Source organism: Barbus barbus, assembly GCF_936440315.1.
Source record: "Barbus barbus genome assembly, chromosome: 15".
Classification (NCBI taxonomy): domain Eukaryota; kingdom Metazoa; phylum Chordata; class Actinopteri; order Cypriniformes; family Cyprinidae; genus Barbus; species Barbus barbus.
This window is the reverse complement of record NC_136743.1, coordinates 25,947,727-25,967,308: the sequence shown is the minus strand read 5'-3', so window position 1 is coordinate 25,967,308 and position 19,582 is coordinate 25,947,727. Positions and strand designations below refer to the sequence as shown.

The following is a 19,582-nucleotide window of genomic DNA, read 5'->3' as shown; positions in this document are numbered from 1 at the left end:
TTTGAACATTAAAAGATGTTTGAAAGTGTTTGCAGATGCCACTTGGTTAGATATGTTGTATCTAATGCAATGAAGTTACATTTTAAGTGCGTCTTAAATTTTCAAATAACTTTTAGGGGCGCTGTAGTCTGGACTGGTGCTTATTACTCAAGCCTGAATCATTTTACATTTTGACAACATTTGAAAGTTGGCTGTGTATTTCTCTAAAATCAAACACGTTGTCCTGCATTCTTTGCCTATAATTCTATTATGCATGCATTTGCACTGTATCTTTGTGATCCAATTAACATGTAAATTATTTCAGTAAACACAGACAGTAAAACCGACATTTCGTCATTCTAGTTAAGATAATGATTGCACAGAAAAGGCCTTATTCTCCAGTGACAGGCGCAGCTGAAATCTATCCTACATAACCTTGAGTTAAAGGGTAATCTGACCAAGTCCCGCTGGATGTTGTGTGGAGTTGATATAGAACAGAAAACTTCAACCTGGAGGAGGAATTCCTGCTTTTTGCATGCGCCCCATCACTGCAACAGCAAACAAGACCTTTCTAACACAAAGAATGTAATTTCCTCCAATATTCTCTTTGATTGTGAGTATGTGGCTTTGCAGGCTGCTTCTCAAGGTCACTTTGAAGATCATCTATGTAAACAGCCAGTATAACCTTTTGAGAATCTGCAGAAACTGAAATTTAACATATCTGCACAGTCCTTTGAATATTAAAAAGAAAAAAATAAACGAAATAGAGATTGAAATAGAGACCAGTCACTCCCTCATTTTTTGAAAGGAAAAAGTTGTTGGTATTGGCAGCTCTAAGTCGTCTAGGAAAAATACAGTTTATTGCCCAGGGGTTTGATTATTAGTGTTCCTGCTAAGTTTAGATTTTCCTGAAGCGTTTTTCTTCAGAACCCCAGGCCTCCATCCCTGCAAATATTTTCTAATGTGCTCAAGGCACCTCATTTGTTAATTTTAAGTCTGTAGGGACTATAAACAGCGACAGTATTTGTCATTGTTGCTCTATACTATATATATACTGACCTCATTTGTTTGTATCTGAAGGAGGCCTATGTGATGGCGAGCGTTGACCATCCTCACGTGTGTCGGCTGCTCGGCATCTGCTTGACCTCCACCGTCCAACTTATCACCCAGTTGATGCCCTACGGCTGTTTGCTGGACTACGTCAGAGAAAACAAGGACAACATCGGCTCTCAACACCTACTCAACTGGTGTGTGCAGATTGCTAAGGTAAATGGATTGTTCTTTTATGCTGGGTACACACCACAAGATAATCGGCTGATTTTGGGCCGATTTCTCCCCTTCCGACAATCCTAGGTAATGTCCCGATTATCTTGGTGGATCTAAAGATCATCTTATCAGATTTTCCTGTGGTGTGAGGTGTGATAAGAGTGACTAAATTTGCTCGGAAGAAGGTCGGAAGCGCCCCGATCGCGAATCGAAATTTACGATCTGAAATCCTCATGTGTGGGGGGAACCCCGAGGACACTGCATAGAAATTAGAAACGTAAAAATTATTTTTTGCAGTTAGGAGAAAAAATATGGATTTAAATTACAGTTACTTATGAAAATGTTAACGATTACAAAGGGGATTACATCTGAATACTTCTATTAATATTTACTATTTCTTGTTATGATTTTAAATCTGTATTTAACCCTCAGAGCAATCTCAAAGTAAAGTCTCATTTGGTGGCTGTACTTTAAAATTCTTATAATCTTGTTATAATCTTAATTCAAGTGATGAACGATTTTAAAAATCTGACAGTAATCAGTGTTTAGCACTACTGCAAGGTTAACCCTGTCTGGTTTAAAATGTTTAACAATTGAAAACATTCGTTACAAATTAAGAAAAGTAATCAAATCTAATCAGTTACATAATAAAGTAACTGATATAGTTACTCTACTTATTAAATTTTAAATAGGGTAATTTGTAATCTGTAACCTATTACATTTCCAAAGTAACCTTCCCAACAATGTTTATTATTTAAAATACAATTATTAATTGTAACGGGGCGAACGAGACTAGAGACGTACGGATCCATTTGCAGAGCTTTATTCAAAGACATGGTCAGAAACAGGCAGAGTCAAAACACCAGCAAACAGGTATGACTCAGGCGAGGCAAAAGAGTAATCCAAGGACGTGATCAGTCTCTGGCAAACAATATCCAACAGGGCAAGGCAAACGGGTAATCCAAAAATCAGATGATAATCCAGGCGAGGTACAAACAGAGTCCAAACAACAAGACGAGAGAGAAATCCAAGACAGGCAGAAGATCAGGAAACAGACAATAAGGCAAAACGATGTGACTAGAACTAGAAACTAGGACCGGGAACTGGCTCCGTAAAGTAGCTATCACTAGGAGAGCGATAAATGCTAAACAATACTCGCCGTTGAATAGTTGTTTGAGATTGATCTAGTGTGTGTGTAACTGGCTGCAGGTGTAAACGTGATCAGTGAAATGGAACATGGGAAATGTAGTCCGGAGTGACACGTAACAGTCTGTGTAATGTGAGAGTCAATATAATGGGAAGATGACCTCTGGTGGCAAGCGGACGGAAGACCACGGACAGGATTTGTGATAATTAATTATGCTTATCAGCAATTCATTTGATTAATTATTAATTAATTGGTGTCCTGGGTCCTGTTCTTTTTGTTGTTGTTTTTTTTACTTTTATAGTTTTTTCCACTGTCTTATTTGATAAAAGGAAAAGGGCAAAATGTAATTGGTTTAATATGCTGTGGTTAGAGCTGAACTAGAAGATAAAATGAGTCATTTTTAGATTTGGAATGAATTGATGCGCCTATCCTGGTTTCTTGCTGGTGATATAAAACTAAAAGTAATATCACTCACAGATCTGTACCGCCCACAAATATTCAAAACATTTATTTTAGTCATATCTAATTTCTGAAGTGCAAATCAGTAGCTGTGAAGATTCTTTTAGCAGACAGGCATTTTTAGTCCTCACTGCTTAGGGAATAACATTTCTTTTTGGAGAGAAACTTTGATCAGAATATGACTAGAAAATGTACGATATGGTTGATTTAACATTCTGAGAAAAGCTTGATCAAATATACTTCCTGAATACCGACTGTCTTTTTGTTTGAACATCATCAATTTGCACAGTAATTCTAATAATCCATGTAATATTTTCCTTTATCCATGCACTTCTTAGTGCCTGTTTACACTTATTTTACATTTCACATGTTGTGATCTATCACTGAATGGCATTGGCTTTTAATGATGAACAGATGATTTTAGAGACATCAATTTAATGTATTCAGTACAATTAATGATTAAAAATATTTTAATACAGTATTTTTTAAACAGTTATTTATTGTTTAAAATAATTATTTTAAATAAATTATTACGGTAATTATGATTATTAAAAATCTTTTTGATTATGAATTGATGGGGCATAGTTTAATTTACGTTTTCCCTTAGAGCATATTTACATTTATTGTAGTCATGTCACACGTCTTGATTAGTCAGTTTGCTGTCAGATTCGTTATGTACGGTCCATTTACGCACAAAATGCATGAAAATCTACTATTCATGTGTGCAAATAATAGGAATTCATTCACTTCTGATAATAAATGCTGCATATTGACGCATTGCAGTCTGTGAGTTCTGCTATTTTTCCATTCATGTGTCTCCATATTATGACATTGTTCCGTTTGGATCTGTTTAAGTTTCCGTATGTGGCTTATAAACACTTTCCACTCTTTTCATGATTCCATTTTTGAATTTGCAGATACTAATAAATACTCCTGTATCATAACATTTAAATAAGATTTTGGGATGATATGCAGTCACGAAGCCCATATTAATTAATTTTATTCCGTTGTCACTGGATTTTTATTCCAGCCTGAAGGAGTACATCATTATATTTACTTACTGTATGTCAACTAAATTCTCTTTGACTTTTATTAGGGCATGAATTACCTGGAAGAGCGCCATCTTGTGCACAGAGACTTGGCTGCTCGTAATGTGCTGGTAAAAACCCCTCAGCATGTGAAGATCACTGATTTTGGCTTGGCCAAGCTGTTGAACGCCGATGAGAAGGAGTATCACGCAGATGGTGGAAAGGTCTGTTATTTAGTTTTTGAGAAAGTGGATCTTGTTGACAGAAGTTTAGCAGTTTTTCATTTTACTAGACGAAAACTGTCACTTAACTGTCAAGTCAAATTTATTTGTATAGCGCTTTTCACTGTACACATCATTTCAGAGCAGCTTTACAGAAATTCATACTGTTATGTTTATAATGCAATAGTGCTTTATCATAAACTATCATAAAAACTAATGAAGTGATGAATATGGCCTTTTTAGTGTCTCAACGGTATAAGGTTAGGCCTACGAACAATCAGTGTTCACTTCCAATTCTAACATTTGAAATAAAGATTTTTATCATCTATCAATATCCTTCAACAGGTGCCAATAAAATGGATGGCGCTGGAATCCATCCAGCACAGGACATACACCCACCAGAGTGACGTCTGGAGTTATGGTTAGCAACAGTTTTCTAATGTCAGAAATATTTGCCATTGCTTTTTTCAGTAAAAAAAAAAATATATATAGATTACATATATAGACTTCAGTGTAAAAAAGAAAACTTACTAAGAAAAAAAATAATTGAATGATACACAACTTTAGGTGTGACAGTCTGGGAACTGATGACATTTGGAACAAAGCCCTATGATGGGATTCCTGCAAGTGAAATTGCTGAAGTTCTAGAGAAAGGAGAAAGACTTCCTCAGCCTCCTATCTGCACCATTGATGTGTACATGATAATGGTCAAATGTAAGTTTGAATCATTGCTGTAGTATGTAGTACTTTCTTCCTATTTAATAAATGTTTTTTACACATGAAACCTATTAATATTTTCAATGCATAATTTTGAGCATGCACGATTTAAAAAATATTTAATTCATCATCTCCTTTATCATCACGTCACTGTTTTCATCCAGGTTGGATGATTGATGCAGAGAGCAGACCTCGCTTCAGGGAGCTCATCGCTGAGTTTACTAAAATGGCACGTGACCCGTCCCGCTATCTCGTCATTCAGGTGAGAGAAGCACAAATCTGATTTATTCACTGGAGAATTCCTCACGTATAATTACTGATGAGTGTTTTCCTGTTTGCAGGGTGATGATCGGATGCATTTACCCAGTCCTTCTGACTCCAAGTTCTACCGCAGTCTGATGAGTGGAGAGCTGGATGAAGCTGTGGATGCAGACAAGTATTTAGTGCCCAATCACAGCTTCTTCAGCAGCCCCAGCACCTCCCGCACACAGCTGCTCCATTCTATGGTAATACACACTCTACTGGTCCATTTCAGTTCATGACATTCTATAAGTCATTTCAAACTCCATCTCATTACTAATATAGAGTTTCAACCTCAATATAAAAATGCTAAAGACACCGAACAAGATTATATGACAGCCAATATGATTAGTTTTCTCAGTTCGACAGAACAGAGGTTAAAAACATGGCATAGTCTAATGTAATTTTTTTATTTTATTCAGCAGAGAAAATACTGTAATGAAATTCAGCGTTAAATAAGCGACAGTAAAGACATTGTTACAAAAAAATATATATTTCAAATAAATGTTGTACTTTTGAACTTTCTATTAATAAAAAAAAACCTGAACAAAAAAATCATGAAAATACACCACAAAAAAATATTAAGCAGCACAATGTTTTCAACACTGATGATAAGACATGTTTCTTGAGCAGCAAATCAGCATCATAGAATGATTTCTGAAGGATCGTGTGACACTGAAGATTAAATTATCCTTTAAAATATCTTCAAATAGAAACAAGTTATTTTAAATTTTACAATTACTGTTTCTACTGTTTTTTTGATCATGTAAATGCAGCCTTGATATAAATGACCAATATTAAAATGTATACTATTTTGTTTAAATAAATTCAAAATAAATAAAGAAATATAAAATCAATATGTAAAAAATTAAGTTAATTGAGGCATCACAGCATCATAATTACTGTATGAATAATGAATATTCATTTTCAGTTTTGTTAAAAACAGTTTTACATTTTACATTTAAGAGCATGCATGAATAAAAAGTGAAGAAATCCTAAATATTGGACCATAACTGATATATTGTGTGTGTGTGCGTGCGTGCGTGTGTGCGTGCGTGTGTGTGTGTGTGTATTAGTGCTGTCAAACAATTAATTGCGATTAATCGCATCCAAAATAAAAGTTTATGTTTACATTATATATGTATGTGTGCTCTGTATATTTATTTATATATAAATACACACACATGCATGTATATGTTTCAGATTATTTTGGATATGATTAATTGCGATTAATCATATATATATATATATATATATATAGTGGCGGGAGGAGCAAACGACAGACACAGTGGGTGTGGTGTCAGGCCTCGGAGAGGTTTTTATTAAACAATAATAATCAAAATAGTGTCCAAAAAGGGGGAAAAAAGTGTCCAAAATAAACAGGGGATCTGGTGTCCTCGTCGTGCTGCGGGGTACGTGAAGGAGGGCAGTGTTCAGAAAGGAAGGGTCCAGGGAAGGGGCGGAGTCCGCACGCGCTCCCCTCTTGGGTCCGGGAGTGAGTGGCGGCGGCTTCTCTCGAGCGGCTTCGTCCTACTCCTTGGTCCCCGGAGCTTCTGGGGGATTAAACGGCCCGGCATCCTGGCCCGTCAGCCGTAACGGGTGCGGCAGTCATCCTACTCGACTCGCCCTTCCTGGACCCACGAGGACACCAGCGTGCATGCACGGGGAAGAGACCGGTCTCCCGAGGAGAAGCGCGGTCGGCATTTAAACGACGCGGTGATGAGGCTCTATTCACATCAGGTGCGCCTCATCACACGCCGCCAGCCCTGGCTGTTTCAGCGCCCCTCCTCTCTTACACACCCACTCCCGTCGGGAGCCTGGTGAAGGGCGGCGAATACGGGACGGGGTGGTGATGATAATAAGGGGGGAGGCAGCCGACTCGTCACAATATATAATAATAATAATAATTTCTGTTCTGAATTATTCTAACTTGCATACTACATGCCAAATGAATGCAATAGCTGTATGGACAGCCCATCTTAAAACATCTGTCACAGCTGAACAGCTATATCAAATAGCTGATAATAGGCGATATCAAATCAGATGACAGTGTTGTGTGCTTTCACTCAAAAGAACAGAAAGTTCACATTGCAGAGGCGTATGTACCTGGCCTGATTTTCGTCTTCTTCTGGCCTAGTCTCCTTCACCCACTTCCTGTTCCGCTGTCCTTCTGTCTCTTCACCTTCTCCCCCGCTTCCTCCCAGCTGCCTCCTGATTAATGACCGTTCCGCAGCAGAAAACCAAAGCATGCCTGTCCAAGAGGACTCGCCAGGCCTCAGCTTTCTGAGTGTTTCCTGGCCTCGCGCCTGCCGCTAAATGCGTGCAAATCTCCTTCAGCCTTTCAAGTCTGATTGCTTTCGCAGGCAACACTTGTTAATTTTTTTTTTGCAGAACGAAGGCCTTGAGCTCAGACGGAGTCTTATATAACACAGTCATTGAGGCATAGCCATTTAAGGCTGTAGTTTCTCTGACAGATGGTAGCTTATTTAGCGTATGTTTTTTTTTCCTAGTTCCTTGTATTTTATGAACGTGTTTTGCAAAAGAAAACCTACGACATGCTTACGTGAACTGCTGACTAGGTTTGTTATGGTCCAGGAGCCTCAAAAAGGCTGGCTTCTGTTCTCCTCGTAACAGGTACAGGCCTGTTTTGTGCACGTGGTGTTGAATACAAAGATTTATCCAGTCCTCAGTAATCATCTTTTATGTCAGTTGAATGGATTAACCATAGTACAAACAGCGACTAGAAATAATACAAAAAAAGTGCAAAAAAGACATTACCTTAAATGTTAGTACATCCCTATCACAGGGGTCTTCAAAAGGAGATCGGTAGTTGTATAGTCCTGCAGGTTCAGCTAAATGTTTCATTACCCCTCCCATATTAAAATGTGTTCATTACAATTAATTATTTCAATGGGTTCGCAATGTATATGCAAGTTATTATAAGTGTATATAATAATGCTGCACTCAGTTGGGGTTGCATTATTAGAATCATCAATAAAGTTAAATCAAGCTTCCAATACCCATGTGCACTGTTTAATGAAAAACTAGCGAAAAATAGTTTATTTCACAACAGTATTTGGTTTATGTTACAAATATATACTTGTTTTTAAAGAGTTAATAATAAACACATGGTTACTTTTGGGGTTTTTTCAGAGTCTCAACAGCAGCACTGGGAACTGTCATAGCAGAAACGGGGTAAGTCACTCATTTTAAATCAAATAAAATCACATTTTATTTATAAAGCACAATAAAAACAACAATAGTTGACCACTGTGCTGTACAAACCATACTGAAATAAATGTTAAAAACATAAAAAAGTGTGTGTATACCGTGTAGTAGGGAAGAGACATCAAAACACTAATAAGTGATTCACCTTAGACGAGCAGTTATACGTTTGTGTAAAATGATATATAGATTTAGGATGGAAACTGATGGAAAAAACACAGTCATGTTTCAACTTCAGTCTGAATCTCAGGACCATCAACAGTCTTAGCTCAGATCAACTCAGAGATTCAACAGATGAATTTGGTTCCAGAAGGTCAGAAAGAATTTTAAAATCTATTCTGTAATGGAACAGCAGCCAGTTCAGAGAACATAATATAGGGTAGATATGATCCAATTTTCGGGTGCCATTCTGGAATCTGACAGATGCATTTTGAACTATTTGAAGGCAATTGATATTAGATTGACTTATTCCAATAGAAAGAGAATTGCAGTAGTCAAGTCGAGTTGTATTACTCTCTCAAACTCTGCAAAAGCTATAAGAAACTTTTAGCCTTAACAATTTTAAGTGAAAAAACATAGTTTAACTACAGCATTTATCTTTTTTTTTTATATATATATATATGAGTGCAGAATCAAAAATAACACCCACAATTTGTTTTTACATATAGGAAACCATTTACATGTAGGTGACCACATCTCTCAAGTCACAATCAGAGATACCCTAAAGGCCTGAAAGAGCAAACACAATAACCTCTGTTTTGCTATCATTAAGATATATATATATATATATATATATATATATATATATATATATATATATATATACAAATGTACTGGAACCAGGACATATTTAGTGTAAATGGTGTGGAGGAAATTACATTTTATGTTTTTAAGTATTTTAAGTTTTTCTCTCTTTTTTTTGTATCCTAAATACATAGTTAATTTTTAATTTGTTTTCATAATTTGACTAAATGAAAATTGAAAATTGCACACAATAAAATACTGTTAATGATATTTACCTTTATTGGTCATGGTGTAAATCATCTCACAACTGAGAGACAGAATTTGTGTGAAAATTTCCATAAATATTTGTTTTTCAGACTATAAATATTGACACAGTCTGTTCAAATGATCATGTTTTTTTATGATGTATTTTCATAATTTGTTTCAAAATACATGATATTTTTATTAAGAATGGATCAACCTGAACATAAAAGTTTGCACAGCTGAAGAAACACCTACAATATAAAAATGAAATATAAGACAAAGGTCTACTTGTTGCGCAACTGTACCCAGCTGTGCTTTTGTAATCTTCTAGCCAGTCACCTATTGACAATTACAGGAAATGAAACCGGTTTAACCATGATGACACTTCCTAAGTAATATACTTTTATTTTCTCTCAGAATGGTTTCCCAGGAAGGGAGAACAGCATGGTTCTGCGTTACATCCCAGATCCGACAGAACGCTTCCACGAGGGAGACTTCCAGCCCGCTCCAGGATGGAATGGTACGAGCACAGGCTGGAGGGTTTTTTAAATACTTTAGAGAGTTAAAGTGTTTAACTTGTTCAAATTGTCTCAGATATTGGGAGACATATTATCATCTTATCTCCTTAAATTAAAATATACTGAATGAGGACAAAAGTGGCATAAAGAGGCACATTTTATTTTATGGTGAAATGAGCAGCTCAATGTTGCTTAATGTTGATCTTGCATTCTTGTGGTTTGCTCTGATTTGTATTCTTAAAGGGAGAGTAATCATTTACTCACCCTTGTGCATTTTCAAAGCTGTTCTGAAGCAAAATTTTAAGAATTTTCACACTGCTTTTTACATAAAACCAAATCATGAGAGGCTGTCCGGCTAGTATGTACAGCAGGGATGGGTTTGATTAGGGTTGGAGCTAAACTCTGCAGGACAACAGCCCTCCGGGACCGAAGTTGCCCATCCTTGATATACACTACTTGTGGGCTCTAGGTGTTTGCATTAGTAACAGCCCAAACTTTAAGAAAAAACAACACTTTTTCAAATCTCAGAATGTTCAAATTTTGCGCATCGTGAACAATGACCTTTTTTAAAATATATAATGAAGTCATACAAGGTTGTGTGAAGCCTCTGAAGGGATATGGTGATGAAAAAAAAATGGGTTGATAGACAAAAAAGATCTGCACTCATCCAAACAGTCCAAAAAGGCTTATATCATTTATTACTCAGAAATATATCATTAAAATCTCCCGTGGCTCGGCATTTTTTGAGATGTCTCATTCTAAATTTTTGTGGTTATTGAAAAGTTGACAGACTTGTAGAGGAGGAAATTTAGAACGTAGACTCTTGCAGAAGGAATGTAGGTGGATTTGTGATCTTAAAAGTCCTACATCCTCTTGGTATGAATGAAGACTTGTCTTTGAATTGTTTTTTTTATAATAATTTAAGGATATATGTTGGGACTCCAATGTGTATGTTTACCTATTGTATATAAAAACTAATGCTATGAATTTTTTTTGTATATACTTTTTTGATATATTTATACATGGATCATTTTGAATGTATTGGGATATGTGTGTTGGGAGATATATGTATTTTTTTGTATTCTCGTGATATTAAGTGTATTACGGTAATAGGCTATATGGTTTAATGAGTGCAGGTGTGTGCCTGGTCGCACATGGGTTAATATCCGAAAATGTTTTGCACTTTTGCACCTTTGCACTTTTTTGCACTATTTAATAACCTCTGAGTAATAAATGATATAAGCCTTTTTGGACTGTTTGGATGAATGCTATCAACCCTTTTTTGCAGGCAAACTGAAAAAAGTTTCAAATGTTATGTGAGTACAAACAATATTTGTACTCACAATATTGTACTCACAGTATATACAAACAATATTTATTGGGGGGTGCAAAGGTTTTGCAAGTGAATGCAAAGTTTCTCGGCCCCTCACAAATCTTTCTTTTTTCAGGCATTCACAAAACTTTTGCGTGCAAACACAAAGTTTCTTGGGGGATCATAAAATCCATTGCATGAGAAAATGCAAAAGCATTGGGCTATCATTTGTCCTTCTTTCTCATTCTTTTTCATCACCACTTTCCTTAAGAGCCTGCATAGGTTTGGAATGTCATAAGGGTAATTAAATGATTTTAGGTGCCAATAACTTTAATAGATGCTAATAACCCTCAGGGTATTATTGTATGTAGATCTTAATGAACTGCTAATTAAAATAATTAATAGAATAAATTGTGTATTTAACCCCATATTGTCCTCTTTCCCAGAATATATCAACCAGAATGAATCATCGATGTCCAGCATGACCAACCCAATATACCAACACCCCGGACCCCCACGCACACTTCCGCACTCTTCATCAGCGCTGGACGAAACTGAGGAAGAGTATCTGAACTGTTTTAAGAGCCCGGCTTCTGCTGCTGCCGCTCCACCTGAGTATCTGAACACATCCCACACGCAGCTCCTCTCCAGACAGCCGTTCTCCATTGTACAGGGCTTCAACCCCCAGAACAGCATGGACAACCCAGACTACCAGCAGGACTTCTGCCCCCTGAAGCTCAAAACACACACCAACGGCCACTTGCCGGCTGCGGAAAATGCAGAATACATGGGGCTGGAAGTGCACTAGCACATTATGGAGACAAGTAACTGTTAAAATCAGCCACTTTACAGTAGATAAAGATGGAAGGACATCTATTTATAGCGGATATGCAGGCAAACTTCATAACCTGGGCTACCTTAACCTGGGATTTTCATAACCTGGGCTACCTTTCAAATATGCTTGTTTTGTTCTGAGCTAGACTTGGTCGGATCGAACAATTGTGGCTCTCTCCAAATGTCAAGTGGCTATGAATGACAACAGGATATGAATCCCACGTCGATGCCAGTGGAAACATGCTGGTGTGCTGAAATTGCATATCATGAAACAAGCTTGTCGACCCACATGTAAAGACTGCTTTTAAGTGGTTTCAGTCATGTTAATAATGTTTGAAATGAGCAAACAAGTTACACCATTGTACTGCTCTATAGTGCCTGTAATCATGAAACTTTTAAAGATATAGTTGCACCTGAGTATTTGGACACTTTAGTCACTTTTAAAAATTCATTGCATTAGATACGAAATATTAAACTATATGACATCTTTAAAAACACTGGATTCAGTAAGAAATATGTTTTTAATCTTTATTCAGCAAAGTTGAAATTGCTCCAAAGTGACAGTTATGACTTTAACATTGTTACCAAAAATTTTGAAAAAAAAGAAAAGAAAAATCCCACAAAAATAAGCAACAAAAACTGTTTTCAGCATTAATTAAAATAATAATACAGTAATAATAATAATACTATTAATAAGATATGTTTCTTAATCACCAAATGACTGTTTTACTGTATTTTTAATCAAAAAAGTGCAGCCTTAAAAGACTTATTTCAAAAACATTGAAAAAATATTACAGATCCCAAACATTTGAAAGGTTGTGTATCTACTACTTCATACTTCAAAAACCTAGTAAACATGTGTTTGCGATATATTTATGTACATTAAATGCCCTTTGTTTTATAGGCTAATGCAAAGCCATGTATACATCTTTAATAGTGGCTCATGTGTCCAAATACTTTTCGGAAACACTATGTCAGCTGAACTCAGAGGTTGTTTAATTCCTCTCTGCTGTGAATGAAAGTCAAATTTGAGTTAAATTTAATATTTAACTGCTATGTTTTTGCTGGAAATGTTGGCTATGTGGACAGGGCTGTTACGGTGATCTGTGTATGGATAGATTCAGCTTCGTCCGAAGGCCAACATGTGGCTGGTACTTGTACAGAACTGTAATATATGGCTGACATTTGCATTATTGTATCTAACAGAGTATTTTATCCGTTGTCATAAACACCACATATGGGGTCGCTCATATATTCCATTTCTGTTCGTCCTTGTGTTTTCACCCTCCTGTACCTACTTGACTTTTGTAATAGTAACTCAATGAATCTGACACATATCTCACAGACAGAACATATCTTGATCGCTATGATGGCTATGTTGCACAAAACAAATGTGGTTGGATATCTTAAATTCACTATCCTTCTTGCTTTGATCATTCCTTTGAAAATATGAATTTGCTCTCAAAATATGGTGACAATGTTCTTTCTTGTCCTTTGTTATATAAGAAGTAAAATCAATAAAGACTTGTTTTATAAGAGTTGGTCTGTACTTATGATACCATCAGTTGCAATGTAAACAGTGCTAATTTCATCAAAGCTGTTGTAATCATTACTTCTAATCAATAGTCATGATTGGACTCAACAGTTATGCATATCACCCACTTTCATGATCACAAACATGTGAATAAGAGACAAGGTTAAATAACCAATGTTTTGATGACTTAGACCCAGCTAACAAAATTATGCTTTAAGAATGTTTGCTAACGTTCTGATTTTTTTTTTTTCTGAACTTTCACAATTTTTATTATTATTATGTATGTATGTATTTATTTGTTTTTTCTTGGTTATACAAACTTTAAGGGAATATTCAATATATAATTTTGCAAACATTATGGGACTGTTTCTTTTGAATGTTCTAAAACAAATAGTGACATTTAAAAATATTATGCGAACATCCAACTCAAACGTTTCAGGAAAAAAAGTTCCATGAATTATGTATAAAAAATATTTCTGTGCTAATGTTTTGAGAACATTATTAAAAACCAGCTAGCGCTGAATAAAAAATCAGTTTAAACTGTTACATAATGAACTCGTTTCCTGTCAGTGTAGCTCCTTGAGTCCTTGTACAAAATGAAATAGTAACCTCAGAAAACATAATTCATCATGATAGCTAAAATAACCCAAATGTAATATAAAATCAGCCAATAGTTTATTTAAATTATGAAAATTGTAATTTTATGGGTGGACTAGGCTATACTGCCCTTTTTTTTAATTAAACACTTGCTTAGGAAATACAAATGTAAAAATAAATAAGGCTAGGAAAAAATGCCAGGCTTTCAAGAATGGCCAAACAATACATAGCAATTAAAATTCAAGAGAGAGAGAGAACACATTAAAAATAAGTAAATAAATTAAAAACAAACAAAAAACAGATCATATAACTATAATCATAACAGTCTTTCCTACAAAAACATACCTTAATTATTAAATAAAAATTATACAAAAAACAAAAACACCAAAAGTGAGCCTATATTCAAAGTTTGAGTTGGCTTTTTTTTTTTTTACTGGAGGTAGACATATATTTTAATATCTTCTTGAAAGTAAAATACAGTTGTGAGATCAATTATTGGCACCTTTTTATTCAATACTTTTTGAAACCTCCATTTGTCAGTTTAACAGCTCTAAATCTTCTCCTATAATGCCTGATGAGGTTAGAGAACACCTGACAAGAGATCAGAGACCATTCCTTCATCCAGAATCACTCCAGATCCTTTAGATTCACAGCTCCATGACGGTGCTTCTTCTCTTCAGTTCACCTCACTCATTTTCTACAGGGTTCCGGTCAGAGGGCTGGAATGGCCAGCAGAAGCTTGGTTTTGTGCTCAGTGACCCATTTTTGTGTTGTTTTTGAGGTTTGTGTTTGGATTATTGTACGGTTGGAAGATCCAAACATGGCCCATTATAAGATTTCTAATAGAATCAGTCACTTATTGATTTTTTATCTGTTGGTATTTGATAGAATCCATGATGCCATGTGTCTGAACAAGATGTCCAGGACCTCCAGCAGAAATATAGGCCCACAACATCACAAATACAGCAGTATATTTCATTGTACACATGAGGTGCTTTTTATCCCTGTGTTCACCAAACCCATCTTGAGTGTTTGCTGCTAAAAAGCTCATTTTTTAGTTTCATCTGACCATAGAAGTCAGTCCCATTTGAAGTGCCAGTCCTGTCTGATAACTGAATATGCTGGAGTTTGTTTTTGGATGAGCTAGGAGAATTTTTCTTGAAATCCTCCCAAACAACATGTGGTGATGTAGGGGCTGTCTGACAATTTTTTTTTTAAGGTTTTCTGACCCCGAGACTCAACTATTTTCTGCAATTCTCCAGCTGTGATCCTTGAAGAGTCTTTAGCCACTCAAACTCTCCTTCTCACCGTGCATTAGGACGATATAGACACACATCCTCTTCCAGGCAGTTTCATTACATTTTCTGTTGATTGGAAATTCTTAATTATTGCCCTGATGGTGGAAATGGGGATTTTCACTGCTCTAGCTCTTTTCTTAAAGCCACTTCACTAATTTGTGAAGCTCAATTATCTTTTGCTGCACATCAGAAATATATTCTTTGTTTTTTCTCATTGTGATGGATGATTAAGGGAATTTGGGCTTTGTTTTCCCTCCTATTTATATTTCTGTGAAACAGGAAGCCATGGCTGGATAATTTCATGTTCATAATCACCCTAGAGTGCTCAAAATTGTGAATATGAATGGGAGTATACTTCAGAGATATTTTACTCTTAAGAATTTCTAGGGGTGCCAATAATTGTGTCCAACGTGTGTTTGAGAAACACATTTATTTCATAATGATATTTCCCCCCATTTTAAATTCTTATTATCCAATGAAAGGTTAGCTTTTTGTGAATTTTTTAAATAAAAGATCAAAAGGATTAACAAAGCAGGTTAATTTTCACAGTCTTCTTTGATCATATTTACCAAGGGTTCCAATAATTCTGACCACAACTGTACATGGCCTAATACTTAAAAAAACATGGCGTATTCTACGGAACAGACTTGGCTCATGAATATTAATATGGTCAATCACGCGTCCAGTCGTAACATTAGCCTTTCAGCAAATCAACTAGGCCTGCTTGAACAACGTCACGTTACTAATTAATATTCATGAGGCACTTTCGTCAAATGAGGTGGAGTTCTCAGATTCCTCCTCTAGATGTCACTGCTACAGTCTCTCAGTGGCTCTGCATCACACACTCTAGACCGGTAGGTGGCAGTCAGAGGAAGGCTGGACTGAGTTTGATGACAGGAAATAAGAGAGCTTCAACACAACAGATGAGAGTTACTCGAGAGAAGAGCTCTGGAGTCAGAGGAGCGATGCTTCTACCGGGGAGAAAACAGCTTTTCTGTCTTTTATGGACCATCGTTTTATTATCACAGTGGGTAAGTGTAGCGATTATTTGTTGTTGTGACTGTAACTAGTGTAACGTACTTATCTATTTGTAGCCTAGCACAAACTTCAACCCGCCTGACAGCTTTCAAGAGTTGTCAGATGCCAAACTGCTATCTGTGTAAAAAGGCTTGGCTTTAAAAGCGTGTCGTGTATCTTTGTCGTTAAAAGTGCGAAACGGGCTCTTTTCTTCTTGTTAAACCTCAGTTGTTGACAGAGGAACTGTGATTTGCTATATCATGTGAATCATCTGTCAGTCTTTGCAGATTTACATGGCAGCTCATGATCTAACATGCAAGATCAGCTTTAGTAGACTAGAACTGCTGTTGTGGTGTTTTTAAAGGATGGTTCGTGTTAGGATGAGACAAATATGCCTTTGCATTAACGACACACTGGATGACTCCCAAAACCTATTGAGACACCTGTCTAGGCTGCTTTGTTTTGTTCCGAATTTAATTTTAGGTTTGTGAAGAGGCCAAAACTGCTCTCTAGGCTGGTAGTTAAGTTAGCTCACTAGGTTTTGAGATTCAACAACGCTTCCGTGTTGACTGAAAATAGATGCAGAAGTTCAAGTTCATGTGCTTTTGCTTTCATTTAACTTTTCTCCATCAATAAAACAGGATGCATTTGATTTTTATTGGACCGTTTCTTTGCGAATGATGTCCAAGTCTAATCTCATGTGTTTAAAATCTCACATTCTCTGTTTGACCCAATTCCTCAAATCTGAAAACTTTAATCCAAATAAATCAATGTAGTGCTCTTTTAACATCTTTTTGGCTCATGTGAATGACTGAGTCAGAATCTGGTTGCTCACTTCTATGTTAGTAATCTAAGACCAACATCATAGTGTTTGGTAACCAAGTGATCCTAGCTGAGCTCATTTGTTTGGCCTTCCTGTTTCTGACTGCATAAATATCAAAGAATAGCATCAGATTTCTAATAGATTCTCAATTTTTAAAGCTTTACAGTTTGTGAAACTGCTTTCGCTTCTTATAAAAATACCCTTGTTCGGTCAAAATAAGTACTGAAAGACCTGCACTAAAAATAAGCAGTGACTCTGAAACTACTCTCAAAGTTTAGATGGAAGATTTGTTTGGACTGGACATTGATTCCTGGACATTGAGACAAAACAGGTTACAACACTGCAAAAAAAAAAAATCAATTAGGTTAGGGTATCGAGTAAATTTATATGAATCTGTTCAATATATTCACTGATATTGGGTGCATGTCCTCCTGCTTTGCTTTTCTTACAAACCGTCAACACAAGGGCAAGACTTGTTCATGTCTCAGACTCAAGTGTGCTAGTCTCGACAACAACATTGCATATTTTTCATCTGTTGAAATGTCAAAACAGTCAGATAGAAAATAATGTTGTCAAATAACCATATTTTGCATAAATCATTTGAACAATTTGCGGGTGGGGTTGGCATATTCAGATATTTCTGTATTTTCAAATAATTCCAAAATATTTTTAATAATCAGTAATTAATCAATTATAGTCAAAATAATGCACTTTAATAGGCAGTTATTTAATAGGCAGGTGTTTATTTCATTATTCAGTTGTTTCAGTGTGTCAATATTTTTTTTGAGTTATAAATGTAATTATTTATTGTAGTTATACAAAATACGTTTAGTTTTAGTTTGTTTGTTTTTTTTGTTTTAAATAAAATAATGAAAAAAATTATAAAGTGTGATAATACTGTTGTATTTTAAAATAAAAAGGGAGTATTAATTACAAATGTATTTATTTTATATTAAACTTTTTAAAATAAAATGCTTATTTACTTCTTTATATATGAATTTTCAAACTTAAATTTTAAATGTTTTAATTAGAGATCAATTTAATCAGACGGTTAGTATAATAAGACATTTGGGCTTTTACCAAACAAATGAAATCAGTATCAACAAAATTCATCTTTGTAATGTAGAGGAAACACAGAAACTGCATCTGAAGTGGAATAGATATATTTACCCACTGTTACAAATGAATAAATAATGTTTTGATACATAAAACATTGAACACTGATATTTGAAATTATTTTTAGAAAATGTAAAAAATACTGTAAATGTGAAATTAAAACCACCAGTAGGTGGCAACAAGTCACTGTTAATAAGTGATTCATTGCGACTGAACCGAATCATTTAAACGGTTGATTCATTCAGGAACAAAACACTGTCATGTTGTTCAGAGACACAAAACAGTGCTGTGGCTGTGTTTGGAATTATTTTTGTTGGTGAAACAGATCAAAAACAGGAGTCTCTTAATGTTAACTTGTTTATTGAACTGTTATAAAATCACATTTGTAATCATGATGGTTTTTGGAGCAAAATAAAACAGCTTCGTGTGAAACTATATTAAATTATATAAATATACATTTTCTTCTCCCATATCTTGAATTTTCTGATCATTCTTCATGCATTGTAATACTGAATCATGCAGTGAAAGAGCACACTCGCACGTGAGCTAGTCTAACCTAGACGACTTTACGTAATGTATGGTGCACTCTGTAGGTGTGTTTTGATTCTTGCAGTACACTCGATAAAACAACAATTACGAAATTATCAGAATCAGATTTACTGCCAGGTATGTTTGCACATACCAGGAATTTGTTTTAGTGACAGTAGCTCCACAGTGCAACAGAAGGACGGCAACAGGACAGGACACAGATAATAAAAAATAAAATAAAGTCAAGTCACCTTTATTTATATAGCGCTTTTAACAATACAGATTGTGTCAAAGCACTTAACAGTATCAAATTGGAGGATAGAGTGTCAGTAATTTATAATAATACGATTAAACATTCAATTTTCAGTTAAAGGCATTTCTTTATTGAATTCAGAGATGTCATTGTCTAGCTCAGTTTAATTTAAATAGTATCTGAAATCAAATTGACGATAATCGCTAGAAATTAAGTGTCCCCAACTGAGCAAGCCAGAGGCGACAGCGGCAAGGAACAAAAACTCCCTCTGTGACAGAATGGAGAAAAAAACCTTGGGAGAAACCAGGCTCAGTTGGGTTCTCCTCTGGCCAGGATATTGTTTATTTATTGTTTTAATTAAAATGTTAAATGTATAAATGTATTATATTTCTATTTTTATATTGTTGCAATTTCTAACAATAA

At 35.5% G+C, this 19,582-nt stretch overlaps 2 protein-coding genes across 2 annotated transcripts in view; both read left to right on the top strand.

The window, feature by feature from the left end:
- Positions 1-13,521, top strand: part of LOC306880788 (epidermal growth factor receptor-like) — a 63,321-nt gene extending 49,800 nt beyond the window's left edge. Inside the window, exons 20-28 of the mRNA XM_079434553.1 lie at positions 1,060-1,245; positions 3,948-4,103; positions 4,446-4,521; positions 4,668-4,814; positions 4,982-5,079; positions 5,159-5,323; positions 8,271-8,312; positions 9,747-9,849; positions 11,606-13,521. Coding sequence (XP_079290679.1) covers positions 1,060-1,245; positions 3,948-4,103; positions 4,446-4,521; positions 4,668-4,814; positions 4,982-5,079; positions 5,159-5,323; positions 8,271-8,312; positions 9,747-9,849; positions 11,606-11,967 — 1,335 coding nt within the window. The 3' untranslated portion in view covers positions 11,968-13,521. The remainder of the gene's footprint in view (positions 1-1,059; positions 1,246-3,947; positions 4,104-4,445; positions 4,522-4,667; positions 4,815-4,981; positions 5,080-5,158; positions 5,324-8,270; positions 8,313-9,746; positions 9,850-11,605) is intronic.
- A 2,796-nt stretch (positions 13,522-16,317) lies between these two features.
- The window catches only part of LOC306881494 (NPC intracellular cholesterol transporter 1-like), a 36,703-nt gene continuing 33,438 nt past the window's right edge, over positions 16,318-19,582 (top strand). The window contains exon 1 of the mRNA XM_079435634.1: positions 16,318-16,453. Within this exon, the coding sequence (XP_079291760.1) occupies positions 16,346-16,453 (108 nt within the window). The 5' untranslated portion in view covers positions 16,318-16,345. The remainder of the gene's footprint in view (positions 16,454-19,582) is intronic.